This window comes from Polypterus senegalus, chromosome 9, assembly GCF_016835505.1.
Source record: "Polypterus senegalus isolate Bchr_013 chromosome 9, ASM1683550v1, whole genome shotgun sequence".
Classification (NCBI taxonomy): domain Eukaryota; kingdom Metazoa; phylum Chordata; class Cladistia; order Polypteriformes; family Polypteridae; genus Polypterus; species Polypterus senegalus.
Window position 1 is genome coordinate 179,360,569 of NC_053162.1, and position 18,479 is coordinate 179,379,047.

Below are 18,479 nucleotides of genomic sequence, written 5' to 3' on the forward strand. Positions count from 1 at the left end.
ACGTAGCTCTAATCTCTCTCTCTGTCAAAAACTCCAACGTTACTCCTTAACCTCTAGATGATAATGTCTGCTGAACAAACGGGTCTTGCTAGCTAAGTTGAAGCAAGGTGCGCTCCAACGCATGGCGAGAGGTAGAGTGACTTTAATGGAGGCTGGCACGTGAGTAAGGAGGGCTGGTGCCTCTCTCTCAGATTCGGGCAAATAAATAGGTACCTGCAAGCAAATTATGATGAGAGACTGCAACCGCCATCGACATGGGGAGAACATGCGGACTTCACATAAGTGTAGGATTTGAACCCAGGGCTACGGACCTGTGAGACAGCATCTCTAATCACTGTGCTGGCCCAACATTTGTCTTTTATTAAATTGTGACTAGCAGTTTTGATCCTCCGCCTCTTAGAATCCGGTTGCATGTTCTCCTGCCAAACTCCTAACTTTACTCATAGTCTTAGTCTTCTTTGTTTTCACAGATGACATGCATGGAGGATGCAGCGTATGGACTGAGAACAGGCCTGTTCCTCTAACTTGGTCTCCCTAACCGGACTCTGATCTGATTTCCAAGGAAAATCCTGCATTCTGACGCCTGTAAGAACCCCACCCCGATATGCCACAGGATCCAATTGTTTAACTGAAATGGAGTAGTCTGGGCTATGGAGACGTCAGATGGAGCTCGACTCGCCTCCCTCTATCTCGTCGGCTAACCCGTGATGATCCAGACGCGAGCTCTGATTTGGTTGAATATTTCAAACTGACCTCGGGTGCTGAGATCGAGAGAGCTGCTCTGACAAGCCTGCTGAGTGACGGCCATCATTTGACTCTTAACTGACCTGGCTTAACGTTCTCAAGATGTTCTCTGCCCTGAAGAAGCTCGTGGGCTCTGAGCCCGGACAGTTGAGGGATAAGAACATCCCAGCCGGGCTGCAGTCCATGAACCAGAGTCTACAGAGGCGTTTTGCCAAGGGTGTCCAGTATAACAGTGAGTTGAGGCCGATGGCCACCTCCGCCGTGTCTGTGGATGGAACGACTTGTGCATGTGCGTGAGAGGGGACACGTGTGACGTGCGTCATATGTGGGCGGCATAAAAAAGTCACGTAAACTGTTCTTGGGACGTTGTGACATTTGTAAAAAGTGTAGCGGGGCTGCATATTAGAATGAGAGCTGCAATCGAGTGCTTCAGAACGAAACCAAGAGAACTTGGCCATTTCATCAGCTGTCATATGTGTTATATAGCGCCTTTCACAGGGATTACAAAGCAAGAAATTAACCAGGCTTCATTTTATATAGCGCTTCTCCATGCTGTGTGATTTGCTGAGCAATCAAGTAATCATTCGTTTGCTCGGCAAGAAAATACTCATTTTATGTGGTGCCTTTCACCGTGTAGCCAGTCGCAAAGTGTGTTCAGTGACTCAAGGCAAGGCAGGAATATATAGTGCCTTTCACTGTGAAGCCAATCGTAAAGTGGGTTTAAATTAATAACTTATAATCATGCCTTAGTTGGAAAATGTGTAACAGAACTAGGAAAAGAAATGAAAGTAGTATTAATTTATTTATGATTATCATCATAATAAATACATTAATATTACATGTAGCACCTTTCGCCATAAACCAGTTGCGGAGTGTGCTAAAAGAGCCAGGAAATGAAGTGAAAACATCTTTAACTTCATTATAATATTCATTTTACATAGTGCCTTTTATCGTAAAGCCATTTGTAAAATGTGTTAAAGCTATGAGAAGATAAGAAAAGCAGGGTTCATTTATTAATTATGATATTAGTTTTATATAGTGCCTTCCATCGTGAAGCCTCTCTCTTGGATTTGCACAAATAAATCGGTACCTGCAAACGAACGCTAATACTTAGCGCGATGAGAGAAGTCGCTAAATCAGCCGGAATGTTTAAGCAAATTATAGAAAAAAAACCCGATCTAAATCTGTGAAGTAGTTCCCTCGTGAAAAGCAGACAGACAGACATACCTTGGATTTTATTTATATAATGAACTCTCCACGCAGGGAGAACCTGAGACACGAAGCCAAGATCTTCTTACTACGAGGCGGCAGCACTAGCACTGCGCCACCTGTGTGGATCGCCTTTTGGTCCCTCATTAAGTTGACAGAGTGTGGATTCGCAGCAAAGTGATGTCAACTGCAGCACCTCCTAGGGTTTGTGGTCGACTGCAACTCCAGATCACTCCATCCATCCCATGGCTATAAGATATTGGGGTCTCGTGGCTTAGGAGACCACTGCATTAGGCTGGTTTTACTGTTGCACTCCAGTACTAGGGTGTTGTACCGTGTTAGCCATTATGAATGTAGTGTGAGGTCAAGCAAAAATGACACATTTGATTGGCTAACTAAAAAGATTACAATATGCCAGCTTTTGAGGCAACTGAGGCCCCTTCTTCAGGGGAGATACAATACAGAAACTGGAGTTCTATATAAATCTGTGTTTATATACACACGAGGACAGATAACAACATTGGTAAATCACTTACTGTTGCACTCCAGAATTTTCCTACCTGATTGGCTGAGGAGTTTACAGACACCAGGAAGTGATAACCTGCACACGCCCCCAAAAACTCTGTTGACCCCTGATGAGATGCATCCCGTGGCTTATGGGGTTATCTTCTCATCAGCAGTGTTTTGCCATTCATCCAGTGTTTTGTATTCCCTTAGCCCTGCTCATGAGGGTCACTAATTTTACTTCCTTCCCTGTTTGCCCAGATGCCGCATGGTGCTTTTTTTAAATAGCTGCACCATTGACCTTAATGAGAAATGCCTTCCGACAAAATGGTGTGCCCTGAAGTGTGAAATCACGGTGATAATAACGCCTTCTCTTGATTTATTTGTGTTGTAATTTGACCCAATCCCCCCGTAACTGATGAATGTCGGTTTGCGTTAAGACAGTCGAATGTGAAAAGACCTGCTGCTTGTCCAGCTTTCACTTTTGCATCTGTCTGGGGTCAAATGATTTGTTTATTTTAAGTGCAAAGTAGAGCCCAACCTCGGCAAGGCCGAGACCGCCAACAGACCCCCCCATTTACTGTATATATGCGATCTTGAGGAGTTGAAATGCAAGGCTGAGTTGTGAAGTGGTTTAAAAGTTCACTTTTTTTTTTTAATTGTGGGGCTTCATGGCTTGATGTTACTTTAGTTTTATAACATTCATAGACCCGCCTAATCCAAATCAGGGGGCTTGAAGGATGCTGTCTAAGGCCGGAGTTATACTTCACGCGACGCATGCTGCAGCGGACGCTCCTGCTACGCAAGCGTTGTAGTGTTTATACTTGCGCGCGTACTTTACGTAAATCTGGAGGAATCCACCAGGTGGCAGTGCGAGATATTATCGCGGTGAGAACATGTTCGGCTTCTCTGTGTTGTGAATTGCCTAAAACACCTATTAAATTCCAATACCACCTTACTGCAAAATCTCTGAAAAGGATGTTTATTGATTAAATCCATCAATCCAGGGATGTATATGTCCATTCCTGGAAGCATGGGGTACGAGTGAGAAACAATCCCTTGACGAGGCATCAGCTCATCGCAAGGTGAATACAAGCACTCACGTACACTAGCGTCATTTTAGGGGCACCAAATCCCCAAATCTGCTTATCTTTGGAAGGAAACCGGAGCACAGTGTGGAATACAAGCAGGATATACCAGCGACGTAACTCCCTGCGAGACAGCAGTGCTATCGCTCCGCCACCGTGTCACCCCCATGTGAGTAATTATTCCCCCATATGTGTATTTATTAACAGTATTCATTATTTAAACGAAATTATATGTAAAATGTAACATACACATTTTAATGAATTTCATCATGAAAGTGATATCAAGTATAAATCTAAAGATTCTAAATGTGCAGAGAGTTGGAATATCATACATTTAATTTGTTCTGTTTGGCGATCTATTGCTGCTTTCCGCTGCTGAAGCAAAATGCCGACATACAGATGCATTCGTGGTGCTTTTATATTCAAGCGTCGCATATTCCCGATCGTAATGACACGATACATTTTAAAAGTCACACATACCATCTTTTGTGCCATCTATTTTTTATTGTTTTACTTTACCTGCTGTCAGGTCCAAGAAGCTCGTAGCGATTAAAAACTGGGATGACGTTTACGATGGTCTGCTTTAATAATAAACTACGAGGTTAAAGTGGACATTTCGAGATTAAAGCCGAAATTTCCACTTTAATCACAAAATACACGTTTTCACCGTGTCCTTTATTTTTTTCTCAGTGGCTCAAATATAACGCTATACATTATGTTGCAAAAATTAAAACATAAAAAAGACATATATAAATGACACGATACATTTTAAAAGTCTCGCATACCATCTTTTGTGCCGTCTAATTTTTTTTTTTTTTTTGCAACTTCACATTGGCTACATAATGTATAGCGCTATATTTGAGCCATTCATCAAACAGCAAAGCCCGCACATCGATCCCCGAAGGATCTCCATAGAGGCTTTCTGTCACATGTAGATAGTAAACAGAGACTCTGACGTCACGTTCCGACTTTTAGCACACTGCGCCCCGACTTTTGCTGGTACTGCAACTTCGCGCGCGTCGCGTTAATTTCTGAGGACCTGCTCAGAGGACGCGTGAATTGAACGCTGGGAACGCGTGACAGCCATGATGCGGGCGCGTACGCGTTCTGAGCGTGAAGTATAAATGAGCCCTAAGCAACATCAGGTGGAAGATGGGAACAAACGCTGAATGGGGTGTCGGTCATTTTCCGAATAGAGTTTGGGTTCACTTGACAACTTCGTGCAGAAGGCACAATCAAAATCTGAACAGCACTGCAGTCTTTTCCAAATACACAACATACTTCTGCCTGCTTAATCCAAATCAAAATGTCCCGAGACTGAGCCTAGTATGTTGGCATTGGGAAAGAAGGCAGGAACTGGATCTGGAAGGGATGCCAGTCATTTTCAAGTTTATAACCTAAAAATCTGTGTTTTTAATCTTTTAGTCAAGTCAAGTCAAGTTGGGGAGCCTGCACTGGTACGTTGCATTGCCACAACTACTACACGGTAAAACAACTCGGGATTCTGGTTGACAGACACGCAGTCCAGTCCTACCCTCTGGAAAGGACCCTCTATCTGCCGCAGCCAGGTGCTACGTGGGCGACCCCTTGGCCTGGTCCAGTCACTTGGGTCCCCAACAATAAGGATCTTATGAGCTGGATCACCCTCTGGGAAATGTGCTACATGGCCGTAGTGCCGTAATTGACGCTCTCTCTCACAATGCAGGTCATGTACCTCATTCGGGACTCCATGAGCAACACAAAGTCAAAGTAACGGTACCCAAGGATTTTCCGGAGAGACACAGTACCAAAGAAGTCCAGTGCGTGCGTGCGTTTCTGTCTCTGTCGCGGGCCTGCGTGCGTGCGTGTCTGTCCCCCAATGCAGGCCTGCCTGTGTGTGTGTGTGTGTGTCGGTGTGTCGCGTGCGTGCGTGCGTGCGTGTCTGTCTGTCTGTCTCTTGCGCGCGCGTATCTGTCTGTCTCTTGTGCGCACGCACCTGCGTGTGTGTGTCTCTCTCTCTCTCTCTCTCTCTCTGCACACACAGAGGAATGCACAGGAAGAGACTGAACACGTGCCGTGTGGCCCCACACATGCGCACTTCACCAGAAGACACGGACACCTGGACGCGCACAGGGGTTTTATTAAAGAGGATGATACAAAAAATATATTTCATAAATTTCATATCTGTTTGCTTTTTATCATTATAAAAATCTATACAAAATTTGAATCATCGATCTGTAATCATAACCATGCCTTCTTGAAAATTCGTGAAAGTATTCAGTTAAAGTACTGGAAGTGGCCGAGAAGTTCATAGGATTCCTCATTTTTAATGTGAAGCAGGGGTACAACATCTCATCGACCGAGGACAGAGCGTTTTCGAGTTATCGTATTTTCACACAGACGGACAGACTGACAGACATGATTTCAAAAATAGTAGTTTCAGACAAGGGAAGGTCTAAAAAGTCAAGTTTCATTCAAATCTCGAGGCTGAATTTTTTCACAATTCCTATACTTTATCTATACTTTGTATATGAGAAAGTAAAAATCTGGATTGAAATTTGATACCACACTGAGGTGGCATCACCAGGGACTGTTTATCAACAGAGCTGAGTGGGTAAGAAGGATCACAGGGCCTCACAAGTATATAGGTGCTGACCCGTGGACTATACTTCTGGGTGAGCATCAGGGATCTGAATCTTAATATGTGCCGCTACAGAGAGCCAATGTAGTGATCTGAATAGAGGGGTGATGTGTGCCCACCTCAGCTAGTTGAACAGCAGACGTACTGCTGCACTTTCAATCCTCTGCAGTGGCTTGGTGAAACATGCAGGTACTCTTGCCAGCAGAAAATTGCTGTAGTCCAGACATGACAAGACCAAAGCCTGGAGCAGGAGTTGTGCTGCATAGCCTGGTCTGATATTGCAGAGGTTGTGCAGAGTGAATCTGCAAGAATAACAAGACTCTTGAAGCCTGGTCAGTGAAAGAGTGCTGGTCATCGATCATCACCCAAAGAATGGGTAGTTTTAGTGAGCAGGGCTGTGCAGAGATGAGGTGCCAAATAGACAGATGAGCTGGGATAACAAGATGGTTGGTACAAGCCAGGTTTGAGCTGTAGATGGTGCATCTTCATCCAAGCTGCAGTATCAGTGAGACCAGCAGTGAATCAATATGATACCGTACGGTCATCTGAAGGGAATGATGGGTACCGCCGTGTATAATTGGCATAGCATTGATAAGAGAAACTATGGGACTTGATGATCGGGCCTAGTGAGGAGGTTTATAGAGAGAAGAGGAGAGGCCCTAGCACCAATCCTTGGGTTACCCCCATGCTTGCCTGGTGCACCCCTGACATCTTTCTTCACCAGTAGGATCTGCCAAAGTGGTAGGATTCAAGCCAGCTGAGGGTTGCAAGGAGGATCTGAGGATTGGCTGTGTCGAAGACAGAGGAGAGATTTAGTAGGATGAGCAAAGATGACATGTTGGTAGCTGTAGCCAGTCGTGTAATGCGTCCGCAACAGAAAGCAGAGCCATCTTGTTGCAGTGGCCCGTCTTGAGCCCTGACTGATTAAAATCAAGCAGTCTGTCCTGTAGATGGAATTTACGGACATGGTTGGAGAGGGAGCATTGTAGCATTTTGGATAGAATGGAGAGTACAGTGATCCCTCCTCGATCGGGGGGGTTTTACATTCCAGAACCCCTCACGAAAGGTGAAAATCCAGGAAGTAGAAACCATATGTTTATATGGTTATTTTTATATATTTTAAGCCCTTATAAACTCTCTCACACTCTTATAAATATTTCCCGCACAGTTATACCGCATAAACCCTTTGTATTCCCTTAGATATTAGGTAAAAATTGTTGAAATTTTGTATGTAAACACTCTGTTTATGTACAGTAAAACCTAAATATTATTTTAAAGATCTCGAGTGTCTCGGATATCACATACTAGCCAACCCGCGCCGTGCCATATGCCGCATAATCAGGCCGGTTTTTTAATGATTTTTAAGCACAGGGAGAACATTAACATTTGAAAAATCGGAAATGTAATAAATCAGCAAGAAAAGCAACATTGTAACAATGCACGGAACGAACCAACACACAATCGTCCATGACTGAAAACTGGCGGACCGCCATCGCGCCCTGCCTGCTCATGTGCCCCCCTCCAACTCGGCGCTCGAAGTCGTTGTCGTCTTTGCACAGTCCACATGCACCTGTGACTCACGTAGACTTTTCATTGCTCTGTCCGGTTTTGGCTGCTTTTCTATATATAATCCACCAAGACACCCGACCACGGTAGTACCGCGAATTGCTGTATGTAGCGTGTAAAACAGTTTGCTATGGTGCATGCGGTCGTGCGTCGTAACCGAAAACTTGGTTTTTAAAGACTGCTTACTTCATTGTGTTTTAACCTCGGTTGTAAAGGATTATTTTAAGGATCCCATGGGATACCCCTCGCAAACCGTTTTACACGCTGCATATGGCGACTCACCTCCGCGAGAAACATGCCTCTATGAATAGTCAAGGTGGCTCGGAGGTGCATGTGGCCTCTACGACAGACGAATATAAATGACGCCGTTCTTTCTGTGAGTTGGTGGGCGTGGCTCTGCGAGTTGTCGTCGTATCCAATGGTCTTGGAGTTGGTGGGCGTGGCTCCTCCCTGTGTGCGGCATAGGTGTCTTACTTGTTGGCGGCTTAGTGAATCCACGCCCCTTCCGCCGTGCTTTCCATGGGTGTCTTGCCTTAGTGAATTATATATATAGATGTTACAGCCATTACGATAGACAGGCCACCAGCAATAAATACGTACAGTGCAATACAGTAAAATATGTGTACAGTGACACTAAACGTACGTACATGTACTAAGTACTGTACATAGAAAATTAATTATGGTTACTCACCAACAATGACGCAACGACTTGTCCAATAACGATGAGCTTAATTTTACTGCACAACAAAGGAGAGTGTTACAGCTCTTCTAAAGGAGCCTTTTCAGGCGACTGTGTAGCAACATCGTTGTTCTTCTTCCGGCAGTCTTCAATCCAAATCCCTAAAGCAGATTCCATCCGGACTACCACCTTATTATGTCCACTTACAACTCGTTTTGCGCCCAGGTTAAAGGACACTGCGGCTGTAGATCTTATATTCTTTTCCTCCTTTTTAAATAAAAAGAATTGTGAACTCATTGAAGCCATAATGGCATCCTACAGCAGTGTAGCTGTTCCCTTCCTTCAACATATCCAAACTTTTACCTTTTCAGCAATTGTTAGCATCTTCCGTTGGCGCTTGGGCACGGCCACTGAAGCAGTAGCAGGAGCAGATCGTTTTGGAGCCATAACGAAGGGCGTGACTATGCACAAAGTTAACTCTTTACACAGCGAAACACGTAGATGCTGAATGAGTGAGACGAGACTTCCTGGTTAACGCAGCGGAATCGAATTCGGCGCTCTGTCGCTGAGCCAATCAGCACACAGGAACTTAACTGCGTGCTCTGATTGGGTAGCTTCTCAGCCACCCACCAATAGCGTCCCCTGTATGAAATTGTAATGGCCAAACCCTTACCCGGCCGGCATCTACGCCTCCAAGACCTGTGACCTGGATTAATTGCTGAGGTTGAATCTAATCAAGCTGTACCTTTAACAAATTAAACTTTTCCCCAAAATTGACGGTGTAAATAAGCACAAAAGAAAAGCAGATATGTAAACTTAAACTCATAAATTGTATTAAATGAAACAGAATAGCTAAACAAATTATAAATATCCCTCCACCAAAGCAACACCGTGACAAATCCCTAGATGAATATAACAACCTCTCCCTTGCCCTTGTAACATATAACAAACAACACAAATACTAAAAAAAATGAAAGAGACACGTGAACTTGAGTCCGAGTAACAATGGTCCTGAATGCAAATGACTGGTTAACCAATATATGGAGTTGTTTGTAATTCCCGGAACAAAATGGAACAGCCTCACTGTGTATCCTCGGTGGTGGTGAATGACGATCCGACCCCGGGGTCTCTCGTGATGAGGGTGTTGGAGTAAGTTCGGCGGAATGAAAAACAAACTGGATGGAAATGCGCGATGTGGAATACAGCAGGTACAGGTGGTTCGCGGTCGTATGATGAAAGTCTCCTCCTCTCTCTCCTCCTTTCTCCTTCCTCTCTTCGTTCCCTCTTGATTTGTTTTTATAGTCCTGTGACGAATGTAAAACCAGCGTTTTCAAGGTTTGGGGCTGCGGTCTCCTTCCATCATCACTGACACACACAAACAGTAAACGGGACGATGGAAACAAGACGCATGTGTACAAACACAGACAACACTATTACTACTATGTAGCCCCGCTACAAAATCAACTGGGCAAAGCAACTGAGAAAGCATGTACCAGAAGTAAAAAGGCCGCAGCAGAAACACGCGAAGCAGCGGAAAATCCGCATTATATATTTAGATATGCTTACATATAAAATCTGCGAAAGTTGAAGCGCGATACATAGCGAGGGATTACTGTAGACTGGTCTACAATTGCCTGCTTGAGATGGTTGAAGTATGGGCTTCTTGAGAAGAGGAGCCGCGAGGGCCTCTGTGTTTAAACACAGTAGGGAAGCTAACTGTGTGGAGTGTGGTGTTGATGTTGTGTGTAACTGCAGAAATGAGTGAGGAAGAGACAGAGATCATGGAGATGTAATGACACTATAAATCGTTCCACTCTTTTTTTTTTTTGTGATACATGCAGGGCTTGAATAAGATTCAGAAACCGTCAGTGTGCCAGTGCGCTGTTGCTGGCAATGGGGTTACCAACCTTAAAAACACAAGTCATAAGGTTGAGCTCAGAGTGTTTGTTTGTGACTGACAGTTCTTCCTTGCTTTTACCCTCCATCACTTTTACTTAGTTTTTTTATTTTTCCTCCACAGTGAAAATTGTTATTCGGGGCGACAGAAACACAGGCAAAAGCACACTTTGGCATCGGCTGCAGGGGAAGAAGTTTTTGGAGGAGTACATCCCAACACAGGAGATTCAAGTGACGAGCATTCACTGGAACTACAAAAGTAAGTGAAGTTCAAGTTCAAACACTTTATTGTCATTGTGTAACACAATGAAATTACTTTTAAGACAACCCGAAAGGTGCATTTAAAGAATTGAAGTACCAACTGAAAAACAGAATTCATATGTTAGATAAAGAGAACATAGAATATGCATTCAAAATATGTCATATACAGGTGCATCTCAATGAATTAGAATACCATTGAAAAGTTAATTTAGTTCAGTAATTCAATTCAAAGAGTGAACCTCATATATTATATTGATTCATTGCACACAGAGTTATATATTTCAAGTGTTTATTTTCATTTTGCTGATTGTGGCCTACAGGTAATGAAAACTCAGAATACAGTATCTCAGAAAATTAGAATATTACACAAGAACAATAAAAAAAAATTTAATACAGAAATGTTGGCCTACTGAAAAATCTGTCCATGTAGGCCCTCAATACTCGGTCAGGGCTCCTATTGCATGAATGGCTACATGGCATGGAGGCGAAGCCCAGGGTGCTTTGATTGCAGCCTGCATCTCGTCTGCATTGTTGGCTCTGGTGTCTCATCTTCCTCACAGATTCTCTATGGGGTTTAGGTCAGGTGAGTTTTCTGGCCAATGAAAGCACAGTGATACCATGGTCACTAAACCAGGTATCGGTACTTTTGGCCATGTGGGCAGGTGCCGTCCTGCTAGGAAATGAAATCGGCATCTCCATAAAGCTCGTCAGCAGAGGGAAGCACGAAGTGCTGTACAATGTCCTGGTAGACATCTGGCTGTGCTGACTTTGGACTTGATAAAACACAGTGGACCAACACCAGCAGATGATGTGGCTCCCCAAATCATCACTGACTGTGGAAACTTCACACTGGACCTCAAGCAACTTGGGTTCTGTGCCTCTCCGCTCTTCCTCTAGACTCGGGGGACCTCAATTTCCAAATGAAATGCAAAAATGACTTTCATCTGAAAAGAGGACTTTGGACCACCGAGCGACAGTCCAGTCCATTTTCTCCTCAGCCCAGGTAAGTCACTTCTGACGTGGTCTCTGGTTCAGGAGTGGCCTGATACAAGGAATGCTGTGACAGTTGTAGCCTACGTCCCCGATACGTCTGTGCGTGGTGGCTCTTGAAGCACTGACTCCGGCCTCAGTCCGCTACTTTGGAATCCCCCCCAAATTCTTCACAATCCTCTCAAGGCTGCGCTGATCCCTGTCGCTTGTGCCCCTTTTTCTCAGTCACATTTTTTCCTTCCACTCAACTTTCCATTAATCTGCTTGGATACAGCGCTCTGTGAACAGCCAGCGTCTTTAGCAGTGACCTTTTGTGGCTTCCCCTCCTTGTGGAGGGTTTCAGTGACGGTCTTCTGGACAACTGTCAATGATTGTGTGGCCTGCTGAACCAGACTGAGAGACCATTTCAAGGCACAGGACCCCTTTGCAGGTTTTTTAGGTTAATTCGCTGAGTGGAGTGTCACACTAGGAGACTACAATATGGAACTTGTTCACAATATTCTAAATTTCTGGGATACTGAATTTTGGGTTTTCATTACCTGTGAACCATAATCAACAAAATGAAAATAAATAAATGCTTGAAATCTATCATTCTGTGTGTAATGAATCTGTATAATGTAGGAGTTTCACTTTTTGAATTGAATTACTGAAATAAATAATTGTTTCAGTGCTATTCTAATTTATTGAGATGCACCTGTGCAGTTTTAAGTGATCAAGTAACCAGAGTAAATTATTATTGCCCAGTGTACAGCAGTATAAATTGTAATTGCACTTATTAATGAATCTGGTTGGAACAAAAACCTGCAGCTGCAGTGGGTCCCCAGGACTGAGTTTGGGAACCAGTGCTCTAGGTGACTGTGACTATAGCACAATAATTGGCATTTTGGTCCTAGCATTTTCAAAACAGTTATCATCCGGGGAATGCCAATGGTTTCAAGGATTTAATGGCAAGTGGATCCAAAAGCAAACGTTGAAAAAACACAGCAAAAACAGGTCACAAATTAAGAAAAGGGTTAGAATGAAAACCTGCAGCCACTGTGGCCCTCCAGGACCAGAGTTGGAGAGCACTGTTGCAGAATGTAGAATCCATGGCTAGACAAATTCATTCTCTTCTGAAGCAAAAGAAGGCAAAACACGCTTGATAGGTGGACAAGAAAGTGAAGGGAACCCAGGATCCCCTTATTTCTCCGGTCGGGTGCCTGCTCTTCTTGTGCAGTCTTGAGGACTTCTTTCTGCACTCAGGATGCCAGCCACTTGGTCTGGTCACTCTTTTGTGACCACCAGAAGAGAACTTTCAAGCTGAAGAAGATCAGATGCACAACAAGTACATTCTGATTCATTCAGTCCTATTATGCTGCATTGTATTTACAGCCTGCATGGGGACAAGAGCAGTCTCAGTCTCTGAATTAAACGCAATTACCTTCTGTTTTACATTGCCCTACGGATGCCCAGAATTTTCTTTCCTTTATGTTTATTGCTGTTAATTTCCATTAGCGCTGTTTGGCAACCTTGAGCTTTGACATTTCAATCCAGTCTAAGAGTTGCCAGCTTGTGGACAATGCAGATTTGTGTTTCATAAAAGGGCAGCTGGATTTATGATGCTTTGTAATTTATAGTGATGGTGCTAGCTTGCCAAAAGCTCTGGAGCGCGGCAGTTTGGGCCGTTAACTAATTGTGAACGTTCGATCAGGTCTGCTGAAAGACGCTGAAACTTCTTGTTATACAGAAATGCTGATACATACACTTCTGCCACAGAATTAGGGTGGACAGGCTACCCCTTGGCCTCTAGAGAACTTGTGTGTGGCTATCCAGATGCTGACAAAGAACAGGAAACAGGTAGGAGGCTGAAGTGTTAGCACCACCTGAGGGATTAACCCTCAATTGGACATCATGTAGTGCCAGTTTGTGTCTTTGAGCATTTTGACTCATCAGGTGAGTGCTAAGTTAATTTAGGCAGGAGGCAGTTAACTCCTAGCAAAGTCCTTTTGCATTTCAATTCATTCATTCATTCTTTTATTCTGAAGCCGGGTCATGGCGGCAACAGTCTTAGCAGTGAGCCCCATATGTCCTTTTCCCAAGCCGCACTTGCCAACTCATTCTGTTGGATCCCAAAGCGTTCTCAGGTCATCTGGGAGATATAATCTTCCCAGCAAGCCCTGGGTCTTCCCCAGAGTCTTTTCCTAGCTGGTTATGCCTGTAAAACCTCCACAGGGAGGCGTTCAGGAAACATCCGTATCAGATGCCTGAACCATCTCAATTGGCTCCTCTCAATGAGGCGGGTCAGCGGCTGTGTACTCATTGTAACAATTTCACAGGTCAGGTAAATGTATATGCAAACTTCACAAAGGTCTAATTACATAATGAGTACATATAGACACATTTGTTTAAACAAACTGGAAAACAAATTGATTTGAAACAGGTTTACATAAATGGAGCCCAGCAAAGTCTGTCCACTAATTGACTGACTGTATGACCAGTTAACAATAAACTCCAGTCAGCGGGGGGGTCTTCATTCAGTTATCTCAGACACAGTTACAGTCCTGGAGGCCTTGGCAAACTGACCACCTACCTACTTCTGGGAATTCTTCAGTAGAGTCTGTGCCGGTCAGTCTAACCTGACAAGAGAGACAGGCAGTCACTGGAGAAGGATTATGGGATGTTGATCACAGTGTGTGCAGCACCCACTGTCTATGAGGGTGTAGTCATTATGGGCAGTGTGTTCCAGAGGGTAAAATACTGAATGTGATTTCCAACTAGCCGTCCCCCGCATAGTAGTGAAACGGGACGAACTTTAAAATCAATAAACAAAAAGCTATCTCTAGCTAAGTGGAGGCAAGGTATACTCCAAAACGCAGGGGTAGACCGGCTCCCCACTCCTGATGTCATGCTTCCCCCTCCCCTCGGCCTGCAGCCTCTGTCTCGGATTAGCACGAATACATCGCTCCTGTAAGCGAACTATGATTCTTCGTGTGATGAGAGAAGTCACAAAATCAACCGGAATGTTCAAGCAAATTCCAGAAAAGTTGCCCAATCGAAATCCGTTAAGTTGCTCTCTCGTGAAAAGTGAACAGACTGATAGACGTTGGATTATATATATATATATATATATATATATATATATATATATATATATATATATATATATATATATATATATATATATAAAATATAATATAATGTAATGTTGCTTATATGTAGTGGAGAGAAAAATGGTAATATGATAAATACTTTGTAGACTGCCTTTATTTGTAACATTGTCTTATTTATTTTAAATTTTAATGATGCTTAAGTGAGTCCTTTTATCAGATAGCCCTTAGCTGAAATTCCAAAGGAACTTACAGGCCAACTAACCTGAGGGAATACTAATGGCTGAGATGAAAGGCCAAGGATGAAGTGGAGGCTGCTTGTAGCCAAGATGAAATGACATGATCAAGTTTGTAATGTCCAGCCCCTTGAGGGGTGGTTGGTTAAATCTGCCTGGACCAAGGCATTAAGAACTACACTCACACTTTTCAAGAGGTGAGTCATGGGCTACAGAGCTGCAAATAACAGAGGCTTGCATTCTGCAGGTTGTCTGCCCCCTACTCTCTCTTCTGTTTCTTTTCCCAGTTTTCTGTGTTGGCGATCTGCGCCACCACCACCTACTCAAAGCAACGTGATGTCCCTACATTAATGGATTAAAAGCCAGAAGTCTACATGACCATCATCATCAAGTCCTTCCATGAGAACCCTAAATACAAAGAGGACTGTTTCATTTATGTTAGGTAGAATGCCCAGAGGGGGCTGATCAGTTGGTTTCGTGGCCTGGAACCCCTGCAGATTTTAATTTTTCTCTCCAGACGTCTTGAGTTTTTTTTTTTTTTGTTTTTTTCTGTCCTCCCTGGCCATCGGACCTTACTCTTATTCTATGTTAATTAGTGTTGTCTTATTCTAATTCTTTCTTTGTCTTTTATTTCTCTTTTCTTCATCATGTAAAGCACTTTGAGCTACATTATTTGTATGAAAATGTGATATATAAGTAAATGTTGTTGTTGTCTGTGCCATTTTTCATCCTGAAGAAAGGCCATCTCTCTCTCTCTCTCTGTGTCTCCAAACCGCTCGATTCGTGCTCTCTGTTTCTAGTATTCCATCTGAGGGCCATGTTGACCATTGACCAGTGAACATATTAAGACAGAGAGCCACCAGATAGCATATCCAGTTTGTTTTAATAAAATTTGGCAATACTCATATCTGTGCTTATATTTTGGGTGTATTTGTAATGCATCAATACATCTGCATGTTCTGGTACTCTATGTAGTTGCTGCTTGGTGTGGCAAAAGTAGCATTTTTTGGCCATTCTGTTACAGTCTATGTAATAAAGTGTCCTAAAGGGAAATTAGGGTCACCTTAGAATCCTATCACAGCAAAACACAAACAAATTCTAATCTGCCTGTGCCCAATTGTAAAAATACATGGAAACCATTGTTGTGTATCCGTGTGCTTTCTAAAGTGCCCCAGTGTCTTGTTCTGGTATGAAGGGCACTATATACCATACATTAAGTTTGCTGTCCTGTATATACAGTATATTGAAATTCTTACAAGTAAATGGGTGAAATGAGAGTAACAGAATAGCACAATAGCAACATTGAATACCCCACCACACATTTAATACATCATCGACGATATAAGAGAACCCAAATGGGGTCTGCTTATGTAGCTGTTAGTACAGCTTCTTAGGGTTTTATTCACAGGTCATAAAGCTTTCACTAAATCAAATAGAGTGATGGTCCTGAAAAGCGGATTCAGGAAACTGACTTTGCAGGAAGGTCTTTCAAATGCCCTGGACAGAAGGGACTTGTATGCCAGCGAGTTAGCAACCAACTGCATCCTCTGCAGTGCCCTGTTACCCTGAGCTGAGTAGGAGCCATACCAGAATGTGAGGCCCCAGTCAGGACAGATAGCGACCATAGATTGAGGGGTTTCCACAGATGTCTAAGGAAGTAATGGAGTTGGTGAGGGTTTTTTTTTTTTTTTATGACAATAGCTAAGATGATTTTAAATGGTGGAGGCGGCTGAGAAAAATGTAAAAACTGTTGACCCTCTTCATAATAAGTAGAAGTGTAGTCTGTCTCCTGCTTCCTGTTGTTTATTTTCTGTCCTCCTGCCCATCAGACCTTAGTTTATTCTTTGTTACTTAGTATTGCCTAATCTTATTTTTATCATTTTCTTTTATCTTTCTTCATCTTGTAAAACACTTTGAGCTACATCATTTTGTATGATAATGTGCTATAGAAATAAATGGTGTTGGGTTTGCTCACATTAAAGGAGAGTTTTCTGTCCTGCAGCAATTATGTCAGCAGTTAAACTTCCAGAAGCCATTATTACAGAGAACCAATAGATAAACAAAGGCACAACGTTTGACAACCAATGTTATTGCATAAACACACACTCAAGATCAACACAAGGGAAGAGTAATTACTTTCAACGGTACAAAATAATAATGCAGAATTTAACATTAGCAACATCCCTACAAATAACAGAACTTAAAATGGTTATACAGTAGCTCTAAGAATAAAAGAGTTCTTAAATCTGTTGTTCTTTACCTTTGGAAACGTAAATCTGCGGCCTGATGGCAACAGCTGGAATTTAGAGCAAAGAGAATGGCTACTGTCTTGACAGATTTGAGTTGGCTTATTTCTAACCTGTTTGCAGTGCATTTCAGTGATAGAGGTCCTGGCCACATACTGTAGTTGCAGATGGGAAATCAGCAGTGTTAAAGATCAGCATGGAGGAAGTGGTGCTGCCAGTCCCCACTTGTAGGGGTCTGGCAGTTAGGAAGTCCAAAATCTAGTTAACAATATTAGCACCAAGTCCCAAGTGAAGGAGCTGCCTGATAAGCACTACATTGCAAAAGAATACTCTCTTATTATTACTAGGGGGCTTTGCCCCCTGCCAGCGTCCACCTCTCCGAAACCCCTCTTAAACGGTGATACAATGGGAAACAAATACATTTTTTTTTTTTTAACTCCTCTTCGCTCGAGCAGCTTCTGACATGCTGCTGCCCCTCACACGTGATCTGCCATTTGCTTGCCTAGCTCCCTCAATGCCCCCCATGGCAGCGGTAGGCGCCGTTGTGATGAGGGAGGTTGAGCGCACCCCATGGAGATGCGGCCGCTCCTCCAAAACTCCTCTAAAACAGTGATACTTTGGGGAAACAAGTAACAGGTGTTTTTTTTTTTTTTCACCTCCACTTTGCTCAATCAGCTGCTGGCTTGCTGCCGTGTGACCTGCATTTCGTGCGGCGCGTCAAACGTTTAAAAGCCTGTACAGCACCTGAATATTCAATCTCTTTTTGCTGTTCCGTTATTTCCCTGAGTAGTCATGCTAATGTGATCTTTACTGTCATTTTTAAAGATTTTCAAATTTTCCTACTTCCATTGTCTCTAACCTGCTCTGCATGAGCATCACGGAACTTGCGTCTGAAGGTTGTAAGTATGATGTGAGTTGTCTGTCTTGCGGGACGTGAAAGTGTCTCTCTGTCTCATTCCCTGGAAAAGGTCTCGTCTCATCGCAAGTTTTTTTTTTATAATAGGGTGTGGTGTTATGGGTCCACAGCTCGTTGAGAAAAGGCCATTCATTTTAAATAAATAATCGATGTGCTCGCGGCTTAGCGAGGGGACGTTGGGCCATAGTGGGCCGCGGGACGATCCGTAGGGTGTGGCGTTTCTCACCTAGTGCACAGGTGAGGAACTGCCCACATTCATGATTGTCCCGCTGCTAATGCTGCGGCTGCTGTGGCCCTCGTCATTTTAAAAAGAAGCGCGAGTCGGTTTTAGGGGTAAGAAACGATCGGAGAGAGGAAAGAGGACGGAGGTTACAGGGAGTGAGTTTGGAAGCAGGCGGTGCCGGAGAGAGTCAGACACGCGGTGCGTGCATGTGGTGA

At 43.5% G+C, this 18,479-nt stretch overlaps 1 protein-coding gene across 3 annotated transcripts in view; it reads left to right on the forward strand.

Annotated features, from left to right (window-relative positions):
* The window catches only part of LOC120536074 (rab-like protein 6), a 126,241-nt gene that overhangs the window by 5,020 nt on the left and 102,742 nt on the right, over window positions 1-18,479 (forward strand). For all 3 annotated transcript variants that reach the window (XM_039764426.1, XM_039764425.1, XM_039764427.1), the window contains exons 2-3: window positions 471-976; window positions 10,431-10,565. In XM_039764426.1, coding sequence (XP_039620360.1) covers window positions 847-976; window positions 10,431-10,565 — 265 coding nt within the window. In that variant the 5' untranslated portion in view covers window positions 471-846. The remainder of the gene's footprint in view (window positions 1-470; window positions 977-10,430; window positions 10,566-18,479) is intronic.